This window comes from Branchiostoma lanceolatum, chromosome 10 (genome assembly GCF_035083965.1).
Source record: "Branchiostoma lanceolatum isolate klBraLanc5 chromosome 10, klBraLanc5.hap2, whole genome shotgun sequence".
NCBI lineage: Eukaryota > Metazoa > Chordata > Leptocardii > Amphioxiformes > Branchiostomatidae > Branchiostoma > Branchiostoma lanceolatum.
In genome coordinates this window covers 7,011,732-7,030,459 of record NC_089731.1, presented here as the reverse complement: position 1 = coordinate 7,030,459, position 18,728 = coordinate 7,011,732, and the positions used below count along the sequence as shown (strand labels likewise).

Here is an 18,728-nt window from a genome sequence, read left to right as displayed (position 1 = left end):
ATTAAACCTCCTTGGTTTTACTTTTAGGAGAAAGTGTTGTGTGGGGTCGAGTGTTGGATTTACAGTGAAAATCATAACTTGAAAAGCTACATTGTATGAATGTTGGATTTTAAAGTATTTAAGGTGTCAGGGAGACCAGGTGAATTTCAATAATGAGCCTCCTAGAAATGGCCATGATATTCCGTGTTGACTATATTATGGCAAATTCGCCAGGGAAGGAAGCATATTTTAGCCTGGGTGCCATCCTATTACTATTACCTTTTTACTCAATTTTAGGGTAGCGAGTGTAGGAGCCCAAATAGTAATAGGATGGCACCCAGGCTAAGCATATTTTTTTGCTTGAAAATCTACCATGACATAATTTGGACACTGGGCCTACTAGGGCTTGGTGACCATGCAGTGAACATTGGTAAATTCCAAAAATTGCCTTTCATTCCTTTACCTAGCTTTGCAGGACTACCAACAAAGACACTGAGGAAAATTGGAGTTTGGGAGTGTCTCCAGGACCCATCCCTCCTTCTCAGGACAGAAATTTGCTTGATGGGATGGAAAAAGAAATTCACCCCAGTCCAAAAGCCTGAACTTTATGACATGGAATTGATGAAAATGTAATTTTCATTAGTTTAAAAATGACAGATCTAACAATGAAAACCAACAACATTGGCTGCCAAACAATGAGTGGGACGGGGAAAAAATAAGCCAGAGGCAGCCCAGAGTGGCCATCCTTTTTTGGGGGATGCTTGCTTGATGTAACAAATACACATGAAACAAGAGACAATGTCCTTGACAATTTGTACAAAGCTATATTTCATATACCTCAGTAGGCAAAGAATGTGCAAAAACATCTATCTATTTCTACTCTCCAAGCAGAGAATATATGGAATACATAAAACCATGTACATCTTCAATACCTAGAATAACCTTTAACTTAAGTTTAACAATATGGATTACAAGGCACATCTTTTAACAATGTGGAATACTTAAAATGACATACATGTACAAATGTACATCATCAATAACGAATTGTTGCATCTTTAGCAGTATGGAAATCTTAAAATGGTGCACATCTTTAAGTTTAACAATATGGAATACTTAAAATGATGCATATTTTTAACAATATGGGATACTTAGATCTATGCACCTTTAAGTTTAACAAATATGGAATACTTAAAATTATGCAAATCTTTAACAATGTGGAATAATTGGTAAACATGGCACATCTTTAACAAATTGAATATGGAAAACATACTAAATAAAATGCTGGCAGCATGGTATTCTTAAATGATGGACATCAGTGATTATCAATATACTGTCCTTAGCCATCAATTTGTTCCTTTGGCGTGTTCTCTATTGACATGAATATAATGTATTCTTTATTTCTAGAATGATACAGTTTCTACAATTCTTAGAAACACCAATAGTATTGTCAGCATATGAACATTGTGAAGTTTCTCAAGGGGACTGTGGCAAAACAAAATACAACTTCTTCCTCAGTGTTGAACAATAGAAAGGACTGCAGCCATATTCATTATTCATCTCATCACTGACCATGGTCATCATTGAGACCAGGTCCTGTTTCTCCCCTTCCCTGGTCAGAACCTCTACAGCTTTATTGATGTAGTATCCTCCTTCTGTTGCACTTCTGCCTGCTAAATAACCAGGCACAGAGGCCAGACCAAGGCAAACATCTGCCTCACTGGAGATGTAGGCACCAATGGCACGAGGAGGAATTGCATCTGCATTAACTTGACTCTGCTCATCACCCCCCTGACAGGCCTGAACAATGAAAACTTTGGGTTTTCCAGCCAAACAAGCACCATAGCACTTTTTGGGTTTTCCAGCCAAGGGAGGACAGGAACAGCCAGATACAGGTTTGATAAGCTCTAGTATATCTATGGCACTGCCATCCTTTCCACACACCTTCCCTTGGTCACCATGGGTCATGATGCAGCAGACAAAACAGCCATGTCCAGAGTGGTCAGCCTGCCTGTGTGCTCTTACTATAGAGAGCATCTCTCCAACTGTTTGGTCTGTGTGGGTGTCTACAGTGAGGCCGAATCTTTCAAGGACAGCTTTCACCTTACCTGTGAATGATAAGGTATAACTGTAAAGTTGATGCTAGCATTGATGATACATTTGGAGCACTCTTTTGCAATGATGACCACAGACACTTAAATGTAAACAATTTATGTCAAGGTTCATGGTTTAAAGGACATATCATTACAGTACATTGTTTGCTATGTCATAGATTTGACCTGGACAATTAAATATAACATTACTTGTGTACTTCATTAATAGAAGTCGTTTTACCAAGAAACCAATAAACTTTTTTTCTCACACCATAAGCCTGGGGTGTCACAGCTGTGGGTATGAATAATGGACATCAGGGCATCCTCTGCATGCAATATTCAGACTCAGTGCATGCACAGAAAGACAAGAAATGAACATCAGGATAGGCAAGAATTTAAAATTTGAACAAAGTGCACTGGCTTACCAGTGTCTCCTTCTGCTCCATCTCTCCTGCTGAGCTGACTGAAGTTGATGTTGTTGATGATCACTGCTTTACCACCCAGGAATGGTGGTTTGGCTGCTTTTGTGTAGAATAGTGTGTGATGCAGGCCATCAATGTTGGCATCATTGCACTGGCCTTGAGGACTGCTCCCTATTTTATATGATTTTATAAAAAAGAAAGAAGAGTCAATGACTTTGTAAACAGATCTAGAGTACAATGTGTAATCCGTTTGTTGACATCTCTAATTATCAGTACTTGAACTACAATAATCTATTGGAAGATTAAAGCTACAAATTCTATCAGACTAGAATGCATTGAGTGTGAAAAATAACTTTGAAAGAAACTGACAACATAGTAGTCATTAATGACAAATACATGTAATTCTAGTCTGCATTACATCAGAATTCGAAAAATTCTCACCAGGCAGCAGCTTTACATTTCCATCTTCCACCCATCCTTTCCCTGTGTACACCATCCAGTTTCCTGTGACGTCCTCTGGAAGAATGTGCCTGTCATCCATGTACAGTCCACCCTGATCATCAAGGATATCAGACCCTACCCACCAGGTCTGTGACTCCTTCCGGTAGTAGATGTACTGTTCTCCTGCCTCAAATTTGTAGACAGGCCTGTTGTTGTGGTACACAGGATGGTTGTTGGCATCAGCCTGGAGTTGGTACTTGCCCATAGAACCAGACTGATACTGTAGTACTCCAGTGAGGAACAGGAATGCAACTGGCTGTTTGACTTGAGGTGGAGAGCAAGAAGGACAAAACACATGTATGACAATCACAAAAATGTATAGTAATATCACTGTTATAATTGAAAGGTGTGATTAAGGCCACATTGATTCAACTTCTTGGGTTTGCCAGCTTCACCTTTTTGACATGAAGAGAAAAAAAAGAAATACATGTACTTTCAAAAGGCTGGCAGGACAAGGAAAAGGGTGAGCCAGCAACTGGAAAGAGAAGAAGAGATTATAGCAGGGTTGCATGCTGAATTGTGAACCTCTTCAGTGCTATACTTAATGATAATGGCTTGGGAATGACTTAGTATACCAGACCCAATGGGACAAGCATCAATTCTGGCCACAAAGCTGGCGGCACAAAATAATCATGTGACAGTATCATTCAGGGCACATATCGGGCGCATATCAGATATTTGGTAACCACAGTTGAAGAAAGGCAATTTTTCTTCCAACTTTTTTGAGTTTAAATATCCATATGCAGTTTATGTTCAAATTTGGGCCATGAATTTATTCATGAGCTTATGCAAAGTACTGTGGAATTAAGCATGGGGCTTATTACAAAAATGCCTACATTGTATTTTTATTTTGTCAACCTAAGTGCAATAGCTTTCTGCAAAAATATAAAACCAAAGAAATGAATTGGTGTATCTAACAGATGCTATATACTTTATGTGTGATTTAGACATGAGTCAACAATTGTAATGGATGCTTATTTGCATACTTGTACAAAATGATTTGGGCCAACGCACATTACCTTTGACAGACTTATTTCAAATACTTTATACTCAATTTTTTTTGCAAATCAATTGATTTAATGAAGGTATATATAGGGAGGTCAAATATATTTCGTCCATGCAATATCACCATGAAATTCTCACCAGGCTGTAGCATTACATTTCTGTCCTCCACCCATCCCTGCCCTCTGCTGGAAGTCACCATCCAGGTCCCTGTGATGTCCTCAGGTAGAACATGGCTGTCCTCCACGCACAGCCAACCCCGAGCTGCATGGATGTCTGGCCCCACCAACCAGACTTGGGACTCCTTGCAGAAGTAGATGTGCCATGGACTTGCCTCATGTTTATACACAGGCCTGTTGTTGTGATACACTGGCTGGAGATGGTACTGGCCCATGAAGTGTGTCTTCTGGTCTATCACATCAGTGAGCAGAAGAGAGGCTGCTGGCTGTATTGCTACTACTGTGATGAGGAAAAGAAGTCAACTTTGTGAAAGAGTGTTGAATAATAGAGTTTACAAGTCTTATAAATTCATACACTTTGAATGTTTCATATCACTTTGTGCGCATCGGCTTTTTAGCGAATGCCCACAAACGCCCACTCTTTACTTTAAAAAGAACTTCAAAATATGCTAATGTGACCTGTTATCATATCATCTGAATATCAGCTTTTTGAGGGACTGATTTTTAGGATTCATTGACACTTTTACATTGAGTACAAAATGTGTCTAAAAATAAGAATCACATTTGTCTGACTTCATCCCCTTTAGTACAATTTTCTCACCAGGCTGCAGCATTACATTTCTGTCCTCCACCCATCCCTTTGCTCTGCCGGGAGTCACCATCCAGGTCCCTGTGATGTCCTCAGGTAGAACATGGCTGTCCTTCACTTGAAGCCCACCCCGAGCTGCATGGATGTCTGTCCCCACCCACCACTTCTGTGACTTTTTCCAGTAGTAGATGTACCGTTCTCTTGCCTCATGTTTGTAGACAGGCCTGTTGTTGTGGTACTTAGGCTGGTTGTTGTCATCAGTTTGCAGCAGGTACAGGCCTACTAGTATGTAGCGTGCCTGGTTTCGAGGTACACCAGTGAGGAGAAGGGTAGCAGCTGGCTGCTTTGCTGTCACTGAAAAAGAGGAAGCTGATTGCTGACAGGTATTGACAATAGATTTGATACATTTTGAGTGGTAAATGAAATTACAGTAGATTCCGCATATCTGTATAGCCCATTTGTCAGCGCCAATTATACGACTCCCTGAACTGACTGTCCGAACTAGCGATATCGACATCCCGAAGGAGGGGGTCAGGTGCAAATAGGATTTTGAGCAAGACACACAAACTAACTCACGATATCGCAACTTTATTTTGCAAAATTGTAATCAAAGTACTATCCAACCTTTCTGACTATCTTAACGTCACCATATTGGATTAAATTGTGCAATCTATTTTGTTCAGATAAGCCCGAACTGCGTGGGAAACTCCTGCCAAATAAATAAACTCCCGCCATGTTCATTACGTGAAATCTTGCAGTCAACCAATGTTTTCATGACGCGAACCAATCAGCACTTAGAAACAAGCGGTAAACATGCATATTAATGAGAAGATGGCGGCGCCGACCCTCGGCGCTTTATTTTGAAGTGAAATCACGGCGTAAAATACGACTCATCTACGCTACCTGAGCAGAATGTTCACGGGAAAAAATTTAAAGGAATAGATTCTCCGCCGAATACGGCAACAAATGACGGCAAATTCCGGCAAATCACAGCGTAGGGGCTCAAATGCTCGGCCGAAAATCTTTTTTTCTTTACGTATTTTCGCTGGCTTTCTTTGATTGAGTCTTGTAAAACAGGTTTTTAATGAGATCAACATAATGTCAAAGGCACCGATATCACTTGTTTGCAAGCATAACAATAGCAAGAAACAAAAGAGTGCGATTATCGAACGGTAGACGGCGTCCCCACTCCCGAAACTACAATGCAAACCCAAAATTTAGCCTATAGTTTTGGGTCATTTTACGATATAATCGGACAAGATTCTATACAATACACCGAATTTTACGATTATGGGCGATACAGCTATGCATTGTTTTTACAATTGAGTGAATGGTAAATGGTTTGGTGTTTTGGAATTCTATACAGATAGACGAAATATACAGAAAAAAGGTATACAAATAATTGGCATATACTGTATAACAATTTGCAGCAAAATCTACTAATCTACTTGATTGAACTAAAGGGTTATCAGGAACACTTTTGAGAGACTGACATGTTAACTTCATTGATAATGTGCTAATTGACAATGTGCTAATTTAGAACTTGAATGATTTAAAGCTGCAAAGGCAACATTTGCAAGCTACATCATTTAGTTCCCTCCTTATATTTTCTAATACCATACAGTAATAGCGTATCTCTCTGTAAAATTTATGAACCAAGTGCACCAATTTATACATGTACCGAGGGCCAAATATTTTCCTGCCCATGAAACATCAGTATGAGAATAATTCTCACCAGGGTGCAGTGATACATTTCTGTCCTCCACCCATCCCTGCTCTCTGCTGGGGGTCACCATCCAGGTCCCTGTGATGTCCTCAGGTAGAACATGGCTGTCCTCCACGTACAGCCCACCCCGAGCTGCATGGATGTCTGGTCCCACCCACCAGACTTGGGACTCCGTCCAGTAATAGATGTACCATGGACTTGCCTCATGTTTGTAGACAGGCCTGTTGTTGTGGTACATTGGGTGGTTGTTGTCATCAGTCTGGAGCAGATACATGCTCTGTAACTGGTGCTGTGTGATTCCAAAAGTGAGGTGAAGGGTGGTAGCTGGCTGTTTGTCAGGCACTGATGAAGGAAAGAAAATGATACGGTAGTTGACAAGTACTATAATAGTATACTCATATTCATTTGACAGAGCTGAAACATCTGTTTAATACTTAATGTATTTTTAGTATATCTAGTCTGCACTGCACAAAATACACTACAAGTATTACCGGTAGTCTGATTAATGACATTACAGGGTTTTAGCAAATATCAATAATAATAACCTCTGCCTTAAACGCATTACAATGTATATGTGTGTAGAATTGATTCTATGGAACACATGGGAGATCAGATATGTTAAGTTTACAAGACATTAGAATTAGTAAACTCACCAGGTTGCAGCATTACATTTCTGTCTTCCACCCATCCCTTTCCCATGCCAAGGCATACCATCCAGGTCCCGGTGATGTCTTCAGGTAGTACATGGCTGTCTTTCACACAGAGCCCACCCCAATCTGCACATATGTCTGGCCCCACTCCCCATTTCTGTGTTTTTCTCCAGAAGTAGATGTACAGTTCTTTGGTTTCATGTCGATATACCAGCCTGCTGTTGTTATCGGTCTGCAGAAAGTACAGGCCCCTGCAGTCTGTCTGGTGACCTGTTATACCAGTCAGGAGAAGCAATGGGCTGGTCTTCTTTTCTTTCTAATAAGAGAAAAAAATTGTTAGATTCTTTTGGCATCAACACAAAGAGCTTCTGATGTTGCAAGAAATCTGACTACAATAACTTCAGAAAATAAAGCTGACTTTATGATACCCAATAAGCTGGATACAAAATACATCATAAGTCACGCAAAATAAATACGGATATGTCAATTGGTGATGGCTAAGAATCTCATAAAACCTGAGCTTTCCTCATTTGTTCATCAGTTGTCATGCACATATATCAAAGTATATATCATGAGCAAGTTAGAATCACATAAAGCACTTGGACATCCTTTGTCATGCCTCTTTTAATGTATGTAAATGCCATGAAACAAGTCTGCACCCACCAACAGTAAACTCCTAAGGTGCAACAACATGGAAACATCATATATGTCATATTTCCTTTAAGGCACAAAAAAGAACAGTAAGTTATTACCTTTGTCTGACAAAGAAGGAAAACCTCATAGTGGAATTTAAGGACTGAGGACAGTGGAGTGAGGAGTGCACAACTGCTGCCCAGAGGGCCTAAGGTGCTGACTTTTGACAAAGATCTGCACAGAAGGAAAGACAAAAAGGGCATATTCAGCTGAGAGGCCTTTTTAGGCAAGAGATGACAAATTTTTGATACATGTACAAACCTTAGAAGGTCGTCGACCCTGACACGTTGACATCAAACTTGCCATAGCTTGTAACAGTCACATACAAGAAGAAAGGATACTGAAAAGTAAAAAAAAAAAAACTGTTCTTGCCATATGATAATCTGTGAAACAACATAGTGAGCACTAATACTAGTAATAGCCTGGGTGCATCAGGTTGCTGTTTGCAAAAAAATGTATTTTTACTCTTTTTTTTTGCCTGTCGCTCCAATTCATTTCTGAAAAATCCCACCCTCCTAAAAGCAGGACCCCAACCGCTCGATTCGTTGGCTCGCTCACGAAGGGGCCCTGCTCTTTTCATAGCCCCGGTAGACATGGTTCTGGCGGCGTCGCCACCAAAACAGCTTCAGCCAATCAGAGGGTTTGCTAAACCTCATCTAGAGCAAAAGCGCAAAGGACGCTGGGAAGCTATCAATCAATCAGGTTACGTCTCACATCGTTACTTTAGGTTCAGAACAAATTAACCGCCAAATTGTCCCAATCAAGGATAGGTCATTAATTATTCATGAGCAACTGTCTGTAACGTCGCCAGAACCGTGTCTACCGGGGCTAAAGAGCAGGACCCCTACGCGAGCGAGCCAAGGAATCGAGCGATAGGGGTCCTGCTTATAGGAGGGTGAAAAAATCTGAGAAGCAACCAAAAAAGGCTAGGGTCGTAGGGTTTTTGCTAGGGTCGATCGGGTAACCTGAGAAACATAATATCGGTATGCCTAAACACCTCACCCGACCTCATCCGACCTCACCCGACCTCATCCGAGTCTAAAATGCAGTGTATACGGGGTAGGGACATTATTTGACGTTCTGGATACGTTGAATATGCAATTATGAATGCAAAACAAGCAGCAAACTTGAAGTATTTACCAGTTTTTATAAGTTACTCCGCTCGTTTCCAAGATATTGGATCATACCACTGTTGGGGTCTACATGGGGAAGTTATTCACTTGTACCTTTTTTTTATTTTAGTCCGACAGGACGATAAGACGGTGGGTACTAATTACATTTTCATCGCAAACCACTCATAGTAACTCTACACAATAACTACACAGTATCTGTACACAATAACTGTACACAAAGTGTTTTTCAGCCTCGAATACACGCACGTAGTGTGTATTCAGTGCGCCGGCCGTCTTGACCTCCCGTTACCTATAAAAACTGGTAAATACTTCAAGTTTGCTGCTTGTTTTGCATTTATAATTGCATATTTAACGTATCCAGAACGTCAAATAATGTCCCTGCCCAATATACACTGCATTTTAGACTCGGATGAGGTCGGGTGAGGTCGGATGAGGTCGGGTGAGGTGTTTAGGCATACCCACATAATATCATTTCCTTCCTAGGCCTAAATACCTGTATTACTTCAAGTGTAGACTCTAAAAGCGTCATATTTTAAAACTTGATACTGTTCCAGTTTAGGTATTTGATATCTTGGACAAACTTGGAGGTTTTAGCAACCTCCTTGGTTTTAGGCCCTAATAAAATACGTTTCAACAACAACAAAACACAAGGAGGAGGGGGTGAGAACACAATCTGCATACCCCCTGAGTCCTATTCGCTTCAAGTTGAAGAAGAGACGGATACGGGAGCGGCCGAAACTGGAGGAATATCCTACCTGACCGAAGACTCTCTTGTGGGTCACCCTATAAACAAAGGATTTTAAAGAGCCCAGGCAAGGGGAATCCCCTAGTTGAAACTGGTCGACAAGCCCGGGCCATCAAAACATATGAACTCGCTTGAAGGATCACTTTAATTTACACAATTTCCCAATTTCTAATGTAACGTTAGGTCTATGGTGCCTGTCAGGCCATATCACAATCTGTCAAACACAAAATGTTATTATTTAGATTGCTTTAAAATCCGAAGGAAACAAACCTGCTTATCGACGACTTTCCATTTCTAAAGGCCGTGACGTCACTCGTTGCGCCAATTTGCCTTTTGACGTATTCTTCATATCACTCCACCGATACTAAAAAAGTACGTCATTATAATGGCTTCTGTGCGGGTGAACTATGATATAATTGCCAATTTTTTCTACCAGGGCTGGGATATATTTGGCATATCAAGGACAGGTAGGATGTGATCTTGTGTGGTTTCGCCATAATTCTGTGTTTTGATGAATATGATCATGAGTTGTGGAAGGAAACTACGACTCGACTCTATGAGTAAACCGGTCGTAGAAGTGGGCGGAAACACAATCTGGCCCCAAAGGGGGTGTGTCCGGGGTGTCTAAATTGTAGCTCAAGAATGAAGTTTTCTTTGCTTGCCATTTGTCTTTGAGCAAGGACCCAATGAAGTAGGAGGGTTATTTTCATGTTTGAATTAAGGGTAACCATTCCCGAACAGCTGAGTATATTTCAATAACTGTGGTGTGTTCCCTACGTAACGTTAGGTATCAAACCCATTAAAGAATATTATTATTAAACTTCACAAAAATCCACGTTGCATCCAGACAATAGCTCTATGCATGGAGCTGGTTACTTGATGATTCTATTCTGCACAGTGGATTGAACCAAACACGGCCCACTTCTGCATGATATTAGCTTCACCTTGACCTGGTCTTGCTCCCCCCCTCTGACTTCCACAATCGTTCATTCCATTATCCCATCATCCTCCACTAGGACCGCTCATTTCGAAAATGGCGCCACTTCCGGATTGTTGCGCTAGAAGAAACGCTCCTGCCAAAAATAAGATAATTTGCGATGTTTTAAGCCCTTTCAACCTGTTATGTTGATTCATAGATACCAATAACATTTAGCTCTTCGCAGACGATGAATTTTTCCGACCTATTTCAACATACAAGCGGCTTGTGCCTGTTTTCGCCAAATGGAAAATACTTGGTGAGTAAAAACCTGCGAAAAATGTTTTCACCTTTCTGCAACTTATGTTTTTGGCATTGTGAAGGGTAAACAAATACGATATAAGTCGTAAAATGCAAGCAAAAACTGTCTAAACGCTCAGTCCGCATTAGCTAAATTACTAGTATATCAAAAATTATTCAATGATTAATTATTCATTCGTCCCTGACACCGGAAAAAGGAGACTACAAAAAAAATGTTTTTTTTACCCGCTCTTGGTACCAGTGGTTTGGAAAGTATACAGTTTTTACTATATATCAAAGTCAAATAGCACATATTGACTTTTTTTAAGCAGGAATATTATGTTATGTATTGATTGGTTGTGCCAAAAATAGTAACTCAAGCAACTGGATAAAATTTTGAAACAGTCAAACTGTTTCAACATTAGTTGCTTGAGTAACTATTTTTGGCGTATCTTACTACCTGGATGTCTAACCTTCATCAGCGTATTGATTGGTTGATTGATTAAACTACTCCTTCAGTTAATAATCTTGTTGTATGTCATCAATCTGAGCAGATATAATTTGTGCATAATTGTTTCCCCACACTTCCCCAGGCCAACTGTGTGCAGTACCGCCTGATTGTGCGCGATGTCAGGACTCTGCAGATCCTGCACCTGTACACCTGTCTGGACGCTGTACAACACATCCAGTGGTCACCTGACTCACAGTTTGTCCTATGTGGCATGTATAAGAGAGGGTTAACTCAGGTGAGGTCACACTTGTACACAGGTCAAAGTGTGCGAGTTCACACCTGTACACTTGTTTACCTTTACTAAGATTCAAGAGAAGAACATCGGAGGTAACAAAAGTCACATGTTCACGGTTTTCATGGTGACCTCTTAAAAACATGCTTGTTCTGTCTATAAGCCGCCTACCCCATTGTTGCAACTGCAAACTAGAACCACTGCAACCACTACATTTTCCCCTACAATGAAATTGAACCCCCACAAACCAAGGAGGTTGCACAAACTTAAAAGTCACTTACTGTAGCTTTTTTTATCTTTTGAAATCCACTTGGTAATGCTACAATTGTTGGCAGGCCTTTCATTCAAAGAATAATTTAGATCAGAATTTGAAGGTCTTCACAGATTCTAAACTTTGAAACACCAGCTAAGAAATCCTGTTCGTTCAGCTGCAATCAATTTACATCCAGCTAGACTTTTCCTATCTACAGTATTGCTAGACCGTGATACTAGTAGTTACCCAATCATATGTACCATACCATACCATACCATACCAACTTCTTTTTAACCTCCCCCCAGGTTTGGTCCATTGAACAGCCAGAGTGGACCTGTAAGATAGATGAGGGTTCAGCTGGACTGGAGTCCGTGTGCTGGAGTCCTGACAGTCGACACATCCTCACCTTTGCCAGCTTCCAGCTCCGCATCACAGTCTGGTCCCTCATCAACAAGTCTGTCTCCTACATCAAGTACCCCAAACAGGGCAAGAGAAGTATGCACAGTTGATGACATCTTATAAGTTATGGGTAAATGTAGAAGAACATTTTGTGTTTCTTTTTTTTCAGTGGCACAACACTTTTTTTGTTTTGAAAAACTGCACAGAATAAGTACAGAAAAATTTTGTCGTTTCCAGTTTTACTGTACAATATTGTCTCAGATTTTAATCAGATTACTTCCTGTATCATACTAGTATACTGTACAGGACAAAAAGAGTCAAAGACTATATTGCAGAAGCTGAGAGGCTGTTACTGCTTGCTCACTCATGCACGCTCACTCACTCACTCACTCACTCACTCACTCACTCACTCACTCACTCGCTCACTCACCCTCACTTGTTCCTTCCTTCCTTCTAGTGCTAGACTTCACCAGAGATGGCTGCTACATGGCCCTGGCTGAGAGGAGAGACTGTAAGGACTACATCAGCGTGTTCTCCTGCAAACAGTGGCAGCTGATGAAGGTGGGTATTCATGGACATTTTCTAACATGCAGCATTTGAGTTGGAAGTTTGTATTTTTTTTCAAGCATACATGTATTATTGTAGTATTTTGAAATGATTAAGAAAAATGTCTCTGTACTGTGACATACTGTGATACAATACAATACTGAATGTTATTAAGTAACAAATACATAGTAAGTCACGGACATTACTGACTGCAAACTTTGTCATATTGTCCACAATTACAACACTAGTAATATGCAGTTAGTAAATGGTCAAAGAAGTCTTAACATCTTGCTGTAGAGTGTAGACTAACTGTAACAAAATTATACTGATTTTATGTTAGCAAAAGTGTATGACTACTTGTCTTTTGCAGCGTTATTGTGACTGGGTGACACATCTAAAATTTTTGCCTCCTCAGCACTTTGAGACAGACACTAAGGACCTGGCAGGGTTAGAGTGGGCTCCCAATGGGAGGGCCCTGGCTGTCTGGGACTCCATACTAGATGTGAGTTTCTCATGTGGCCTTTGTCTTCAATGGACTAAACTAGTAATGCTTCCAAGAGTGTGATTAAGATCTCAAAATTATATTTCTGATTCCTTCATGTTATTCATAATAAGGAACCTACATTTCTTAGCACTGTTGGTATATTTTCCTGCTATCTCACAAACTTGTCAGCAAATCGTAGGTTTCAACTTGCCAATTCAAGAAAAAAAATGTTTCAAGTAGGTGTTATATATTCTGATCCATTGCCAAACAGCAAACAGTGTAAAAAATTCTTTGTGCAAATTTTGTGCAAATATAACTTTCAAGTTTCAACTGGTACACTGAAAATGTAATGTGGTATGTTCTATATTTTATTTTGCCCATCCCCCAGTACAAACTGTTGCTGTACTCCCTGGATGGGCGCTGCCTGTCCACCTACAGTGCGTATGAGTGGGCGCTGGGCATCAAGTCTGTCTCCTGGTCACCTTCCAGTCAGTTCCTCGCTGTCGGCAGCTTTGATGAAAAGGTTTGGTTGTCTGTAATGTTCATCTGTTTACAGATTTCCTCGTATTGCAAGAGCAATGATACAGAGAAAAAAGATCTCTAATGCTTAATCATAGTTAATGTTCAAAAGGAACTGATCCATTTCTTTAATGTTAAGATATATCAGGTACATGAGTCTTTGTTGTTTCTTCACTACATACAGGGCTCGAAGTTAACTATGTCCCTATGTCCCGGGGCCACCAAAATTTGACCTGGGACAACTCAATAATCAATTTGGGACATATTTGGGACAATCAGGGCTCCTGAGTGCCACTGTGCTCCTCCCTTGTGAAACTGTATACTGGTCCCACCCATTGTTTTTGGTGTGGTACTAGTCTTCTCAAAATCAATCATCATTTATCACTCAGCATAGTGAAAGGAAAGCCTGTCCCAGCTAGGCTGTGGCACATGTCTGCTCCCCTGACAGGGGGTCAGCAGAGGGATGGTCACACCTCATTTACTTGATTAAGGTTTGCCCTGCAAGATTAGAAATCAAACATTTTCGGATTTATTCTACCTCCCCAAGAGCCACCGCATCAATGAAGTCCTTAAACTCTGCAGAATTATGCTTTTTCTTTTATAACCTATTAAAATACATTATTTCAGGTTGTTAACAATATTTCTTGTTGTTAACTTTGTTGAAACTTGTGTTTACTACTGAGTGTATATACCTTTGTATGTATTATATTTTTCAAATTTCATGCAATTTTCTATTTTACAATGCACAATTTTGTATATAACTAAAAAAACATTCTAACACAGATTGACTTGGGCTCAGGTCCTGACTTGAGTATGGGTCCAAACCTGAACATGAACCTCTGGAACTGAATGCAGACCCGACACTAAGTTCATATCTTTGGCCCTGGTTGGGACACTTCAGGACACTTTCGGGACAGTTGAAATCCACTTTTGGGACAATGTTGGGACAGTAGGGGAAAAAGTTAATTTCGAGGCCTGACATATATAAAAAGGTTTACATTCCTTCTACTGTGCAATATCACAAAAATTCTAGATTACTGACTGCTCATTTTCATCATTTCTTTCCAATAGTTGCTGTGCTACATGTATAATGTTGTAAATTGAAAGTACATGCGTATGTCAAAAGGTTTTTGTTTCTTGTTGTTGTTGTTGCATCTGTAGGCTCGCCTCTTGAATCACCTGACCTGGAAGGTGATCGTTGACTTCCCCCACCCTCCTCTGTTGGAAGGAAAGGCAGTGAGTATTGCTAAACCTGGTTGTGACTATTCCCATCGCATAAAGACATACAAAAATTATTTACTTATCTGACTTTTATCCATGGCATACTAGGCAAATAAATGGCAAACAACAGGTAGATGAATAGAACCTTTCTTGATGGAGAACCAGTCATTGCCTGTGAATTTTACCATACATTTTGTCCGTCAGGTTGTTTATAAAGAGATAGAGAAGAAGCTGCCCCGTCTGCAGGGTGAAGTGGACCCTCCCGGTGGAGCAGTGTTTACAGGGTCCAGCCACTGTGAGTTTGCCACGGACAAAATATTTCCTTTTATCTGTATAAATCCTGACTCCTGAGGCTCAGTAATACTTTTAAGTACTATTTTTTTACACTTGGATTATCTTAGCAAATGAACTTCCTGCTTTGGTGACTTACAGTGTGCTGGCAGTACAAAATGTACTTGGATTTTATTACAACATATGACACTGGATTTTTTGGACTTTTCCAATCTGTATTAATACATTGTTGCCGGTAACCTCTGTACTGATATTGCAGTGTGACATGGACATGGAGGTAGGGGTCAACCTTTTATGTGTCGGTTAGCCCCGTGCCCAATGCAAATTTGGTGCCAAAAGTCTAACTCAGCAGAAAGGGACATTATTTCAAAACCATTTCAGAGTGATTAGCTGACATACAGGCTGAAACAAGTTAACCATAGGCCACTAAATGTGATACAACTACAAGTAGACCTGATGCAAACTTGTGTGTCCATTGAAGACCAAACTCTGTTCCTTCCCCCAGACGAGGTGATATCAGAGCGCCCAGCTCAGGTTCCTGTGATTAAGGCTGACCCAGAGAAGGCCAACCCCAAGATAGGAGTCAGTCTGGCTGTCTTCAGTCCTGACAGCAAGTATCTTGTCACCAGAAATGGTAAGTGGAAGATTTTCATGTTCCCTTTCTTTTACTTGAAGTTTTTTTTTTTAGTTCTGAGGAGGCTATACCAAAATGGCATCTTAAAAATTCAAGTTTTCCTGTTTTCATCATGCTGAATTTTTAATTTGGAATGTTTCCGAATCAAAGGAATAGTTGATTTGAAATAAATACAGTGGTCTGAGCTTGCACAATACTATACTTCACCCTTACTATGACCTCCCCCCTCCCCCTCTTTCTAGACAACATGCCGTGTGCCCTGTGGATCTGGGACATCCGACAGTTGGCACAGGTGGCCATACTACTGCAGGCAGCGCCTGTCAAACACGTGGAGTGGGATCCATGTCAGTCCAGACTCGCCTTCTGTACGGGCACTAATAAAGTCTACATGTGGTCTCCTGCAGGGGCCTTGTCTGTAGATGTACCTGTTGAAGGTGAGAGGCAACATTTGACCTTCATTTTTTTCTTACTGCTTGGTCAAGTAGCTATTAGTAGTGCTTTGCTACAGCTCACATTTTAGCTAAGCACACCAGGTCACCACTACTCTTCTAATCTTCTCTGTGTTGGGTTCTTTTACGTGCAGAGGTTTGATGCTTGAGGCTTCCCTCATACATTGGGCCGCTGGGTTTACGTCACCATCCAAAATGATGAATGCAATCCCTTACAACGCGTCCAAGCTGGTTTGAAAACAAAAGTTTGAAAATATATTTGCCAATTATGTGGCCATGCAAGAAAAGTTCTTGTTTTCTTAAAGTTGAAATAATTAAGTGAGTGTCTTATAATGTCTATGTCTCCCTCATAGCTTCATTCCTGGTGCAGTCCCTGAAATGGCATCCAGAGGGCGCTGCTGTACTTCTCGTGGGGAAAGAGAACATGTGTATGTGCTTCATAGATCGCGACAAGAACAGGTGACAGTAACACTCAAGAACATATCGGACACACAACTGTCAGACATGAGGCATAATGTGAGATGTGGATACATAGTAATATATATGATGTTGAGAAGTGCTGTAACATGTTGACAGATTTGTATAATGTTACATGCAGGGTTTGCAGACAGAATTAACATGCATGAATGAATGAATAACTGGCACCTTTACTGACACTGTTCCATACAAGGATGTGGTCCGATACAAGGAGAAACAAATGTTACTTTAAGAAGGATTTATGAAACTCAAAAATGTTCATCTGATAGTCCACATAGATTTGATACTTGTAGAGCTGATCGTATGCAGCAAACACAATTATATTGCTTGGCATCCTAGACTGGAAGGCAGTTTGTGTGTCAGTCTCTGGGACATGAGTGTAGAAAGACCACTTGCAAGTTTTAACTCTAGAACTTCTTGCGTGGTTCATTTATATCATAGTTGGACAGATATGCAGAGACAAAAAAAATTCACTCACAAGATTCAAAGCAAGAGCACATAACTGTCTGCAATCTGGTTACTGTAGAGTACAAATAAACTTGGTTGACTTGTAAATATATTGCAATAATTTGATTGTTGTTGCTCTTTGTAAAGTTTGTAAAGTACATTTGGAACAGATGATAGAGACAGATGATACATAGACTTACATGTACAGCTTGCATTTTTAATGAAAAGGGTGAAGTCAACAAATAAAGTGTTACAACAACAAAGAATTGGTCTTTTTAATGGTCCAAATTTTAGGTGTGAATTGCAGATATATGTGACTTGTGATAATATCAGAAAAAAAACATTGCAGGCAATAAAAATTATCACCTCCTCAGTAGGGGTGGATACCGGTTCGCTGGACCTGACTCGAACCTTTATAACATCCAAGAACCGAGTCCATAAAACCTGAATGCCTAAAACCTAAGTAAAAAAAACAAGAGCTTTTAAAAAAAGCTGGCGTTTCGGCTACGTTTATGAGTGTGAATTGTCTTTTCCCTTTACTTGAAGTAAAATCTGCCAGAGGAAGTCACTCAAGGGCTGTTCAGTCTATAAGAAAAATTGTCATTTTGGGAAATGAGTACTGTTTTAATAGAGAAAGGCAGATTGGGGAAAGCAATTTTGAAGTTACGTCACTTAACTTAAGTGCTTTTGAAAAAGCTGGTCTTGGCCTACAACTTGTACTTATTTGTAAAATGTATAATAGGCTCATTATAAAAGCTATCAATGTAATTATGTACATGGCACGCAATAAAACATAAAATTTGAAAAAGCACCATTGAATCATCAGCACTATGGTAATTAAGTGAAATAGAAGTTCATAACAGCTAAGGTTCTATCTAAAATGACTACCAAATGTCAAACAAATCAACAGCTACCTCATCCGTATTATTCTGGTTTCCGCATTTACAACATTTCTTCCTTATTTTCCTGGGTAATTTTGCTAAAATTCATGAAAATTCCCATAGTTTTGTGCCGAGGGGCGCCACTTTCCACGTCTGTGTTGTCTGAATGAAGTCGATACTGAACAATGGAGCATTTGCTACTGTAACAAAGAATCGCTGTTTTGCAAACAACATCAAGAGCCTCTGTTTACATCGGGGATAGAAGTTTAGTGGCGAGTGTTTTGCAAGAATCATCTTACCGCGCATAGGAGCCGCTGCACGGTATTTTCCATTACAATGAACAGAAAAATTCGAATGCCGGGTTTGGAATCTATGAAGTCCTGTTCATAAGACAAAGGCCTTGTATATATTAAATGAATATTTAAAAATAACAAATATAAAATATTTCTTTATTTATTA

At 40.1% G+C, this 18,728-nt stretch overlaps 2 protein-coding genes across 2 annotated transcripts; one reads left to right on the top strand and one right to left on the bottom strand.

Annotated features, from left to right (window-relative positions):
- Nucleotides 1-783: 783 nt before the first annotated feature.
- On the bottom strand, nucleotides 784-10,026 carry LOC136443659 (uncharacterized). The gene is made up of 9 exons (XM_066440981.1): nucleotides 9,980-10,026; nucleotides 7,891-8,005; nucleotides 7,142-7,454; nucleotides 6,498-6,830; nucleotides 4,775-5,116; nucleotides 4,136-4,453; nucleotides 2,933-3,256; nucleotides 2,495-2,662; nucleotides 784-2,084 (listed from the first exon to the last, which is right to left on the bottom strand). The coding sequence occupies exons 3-9, from the start codon at nucleotides 7,200-7,202 to the stop codon at nucleotides 1,453-1,455; spliced, it is 2,178 nt and encodes a 725-aa protein (XP_066297078.1). The 5' UTR covers nucleotides 7,203-7,454; nucleotides 7,891-8,005; nucleotides 9,980-10,026; the 3' UTR covers nucleotides 784-1,452.
- A 697-nt stretch (nucleotides 10,027-10,723) lies between these two features.
- Nucleotides 10,724-17,036, top strand: LOC136443260 (WD repeat-containing protein WRAP73-like). Its single transcript, XM_066440423.1, has 11 exons — nucleotides 10,724-10,944; nucleotides 11,519-11,671; nucleotides 12,227-12,416; nucleotides 12,778-12,881; nucleotides 13,282-13,368; nucleotides 13,739-13,873; nucleotides 15,031-15,105; nucleotides 15,295-15,385; nucleotides 15,887-16,015; nucleotides 16,258-16,449; nucleotides 16,818-17,036. Exons 1-11 carry the CDS (start codon nucleotides 10,876-10,878, stop codon nucleotides 16,925-16,927), a joined length of 1,335 nt encoding a protein of 444 aa, XP_066296520.1. The 5' UTR covers nucleotides 10,724-10,875; the 3' UTR covers nucleotides 16,928-17,036.
- The last annotated feature ends 1,692 nt before the right edge of the window (nucleotides 17,037-18,728 follow it).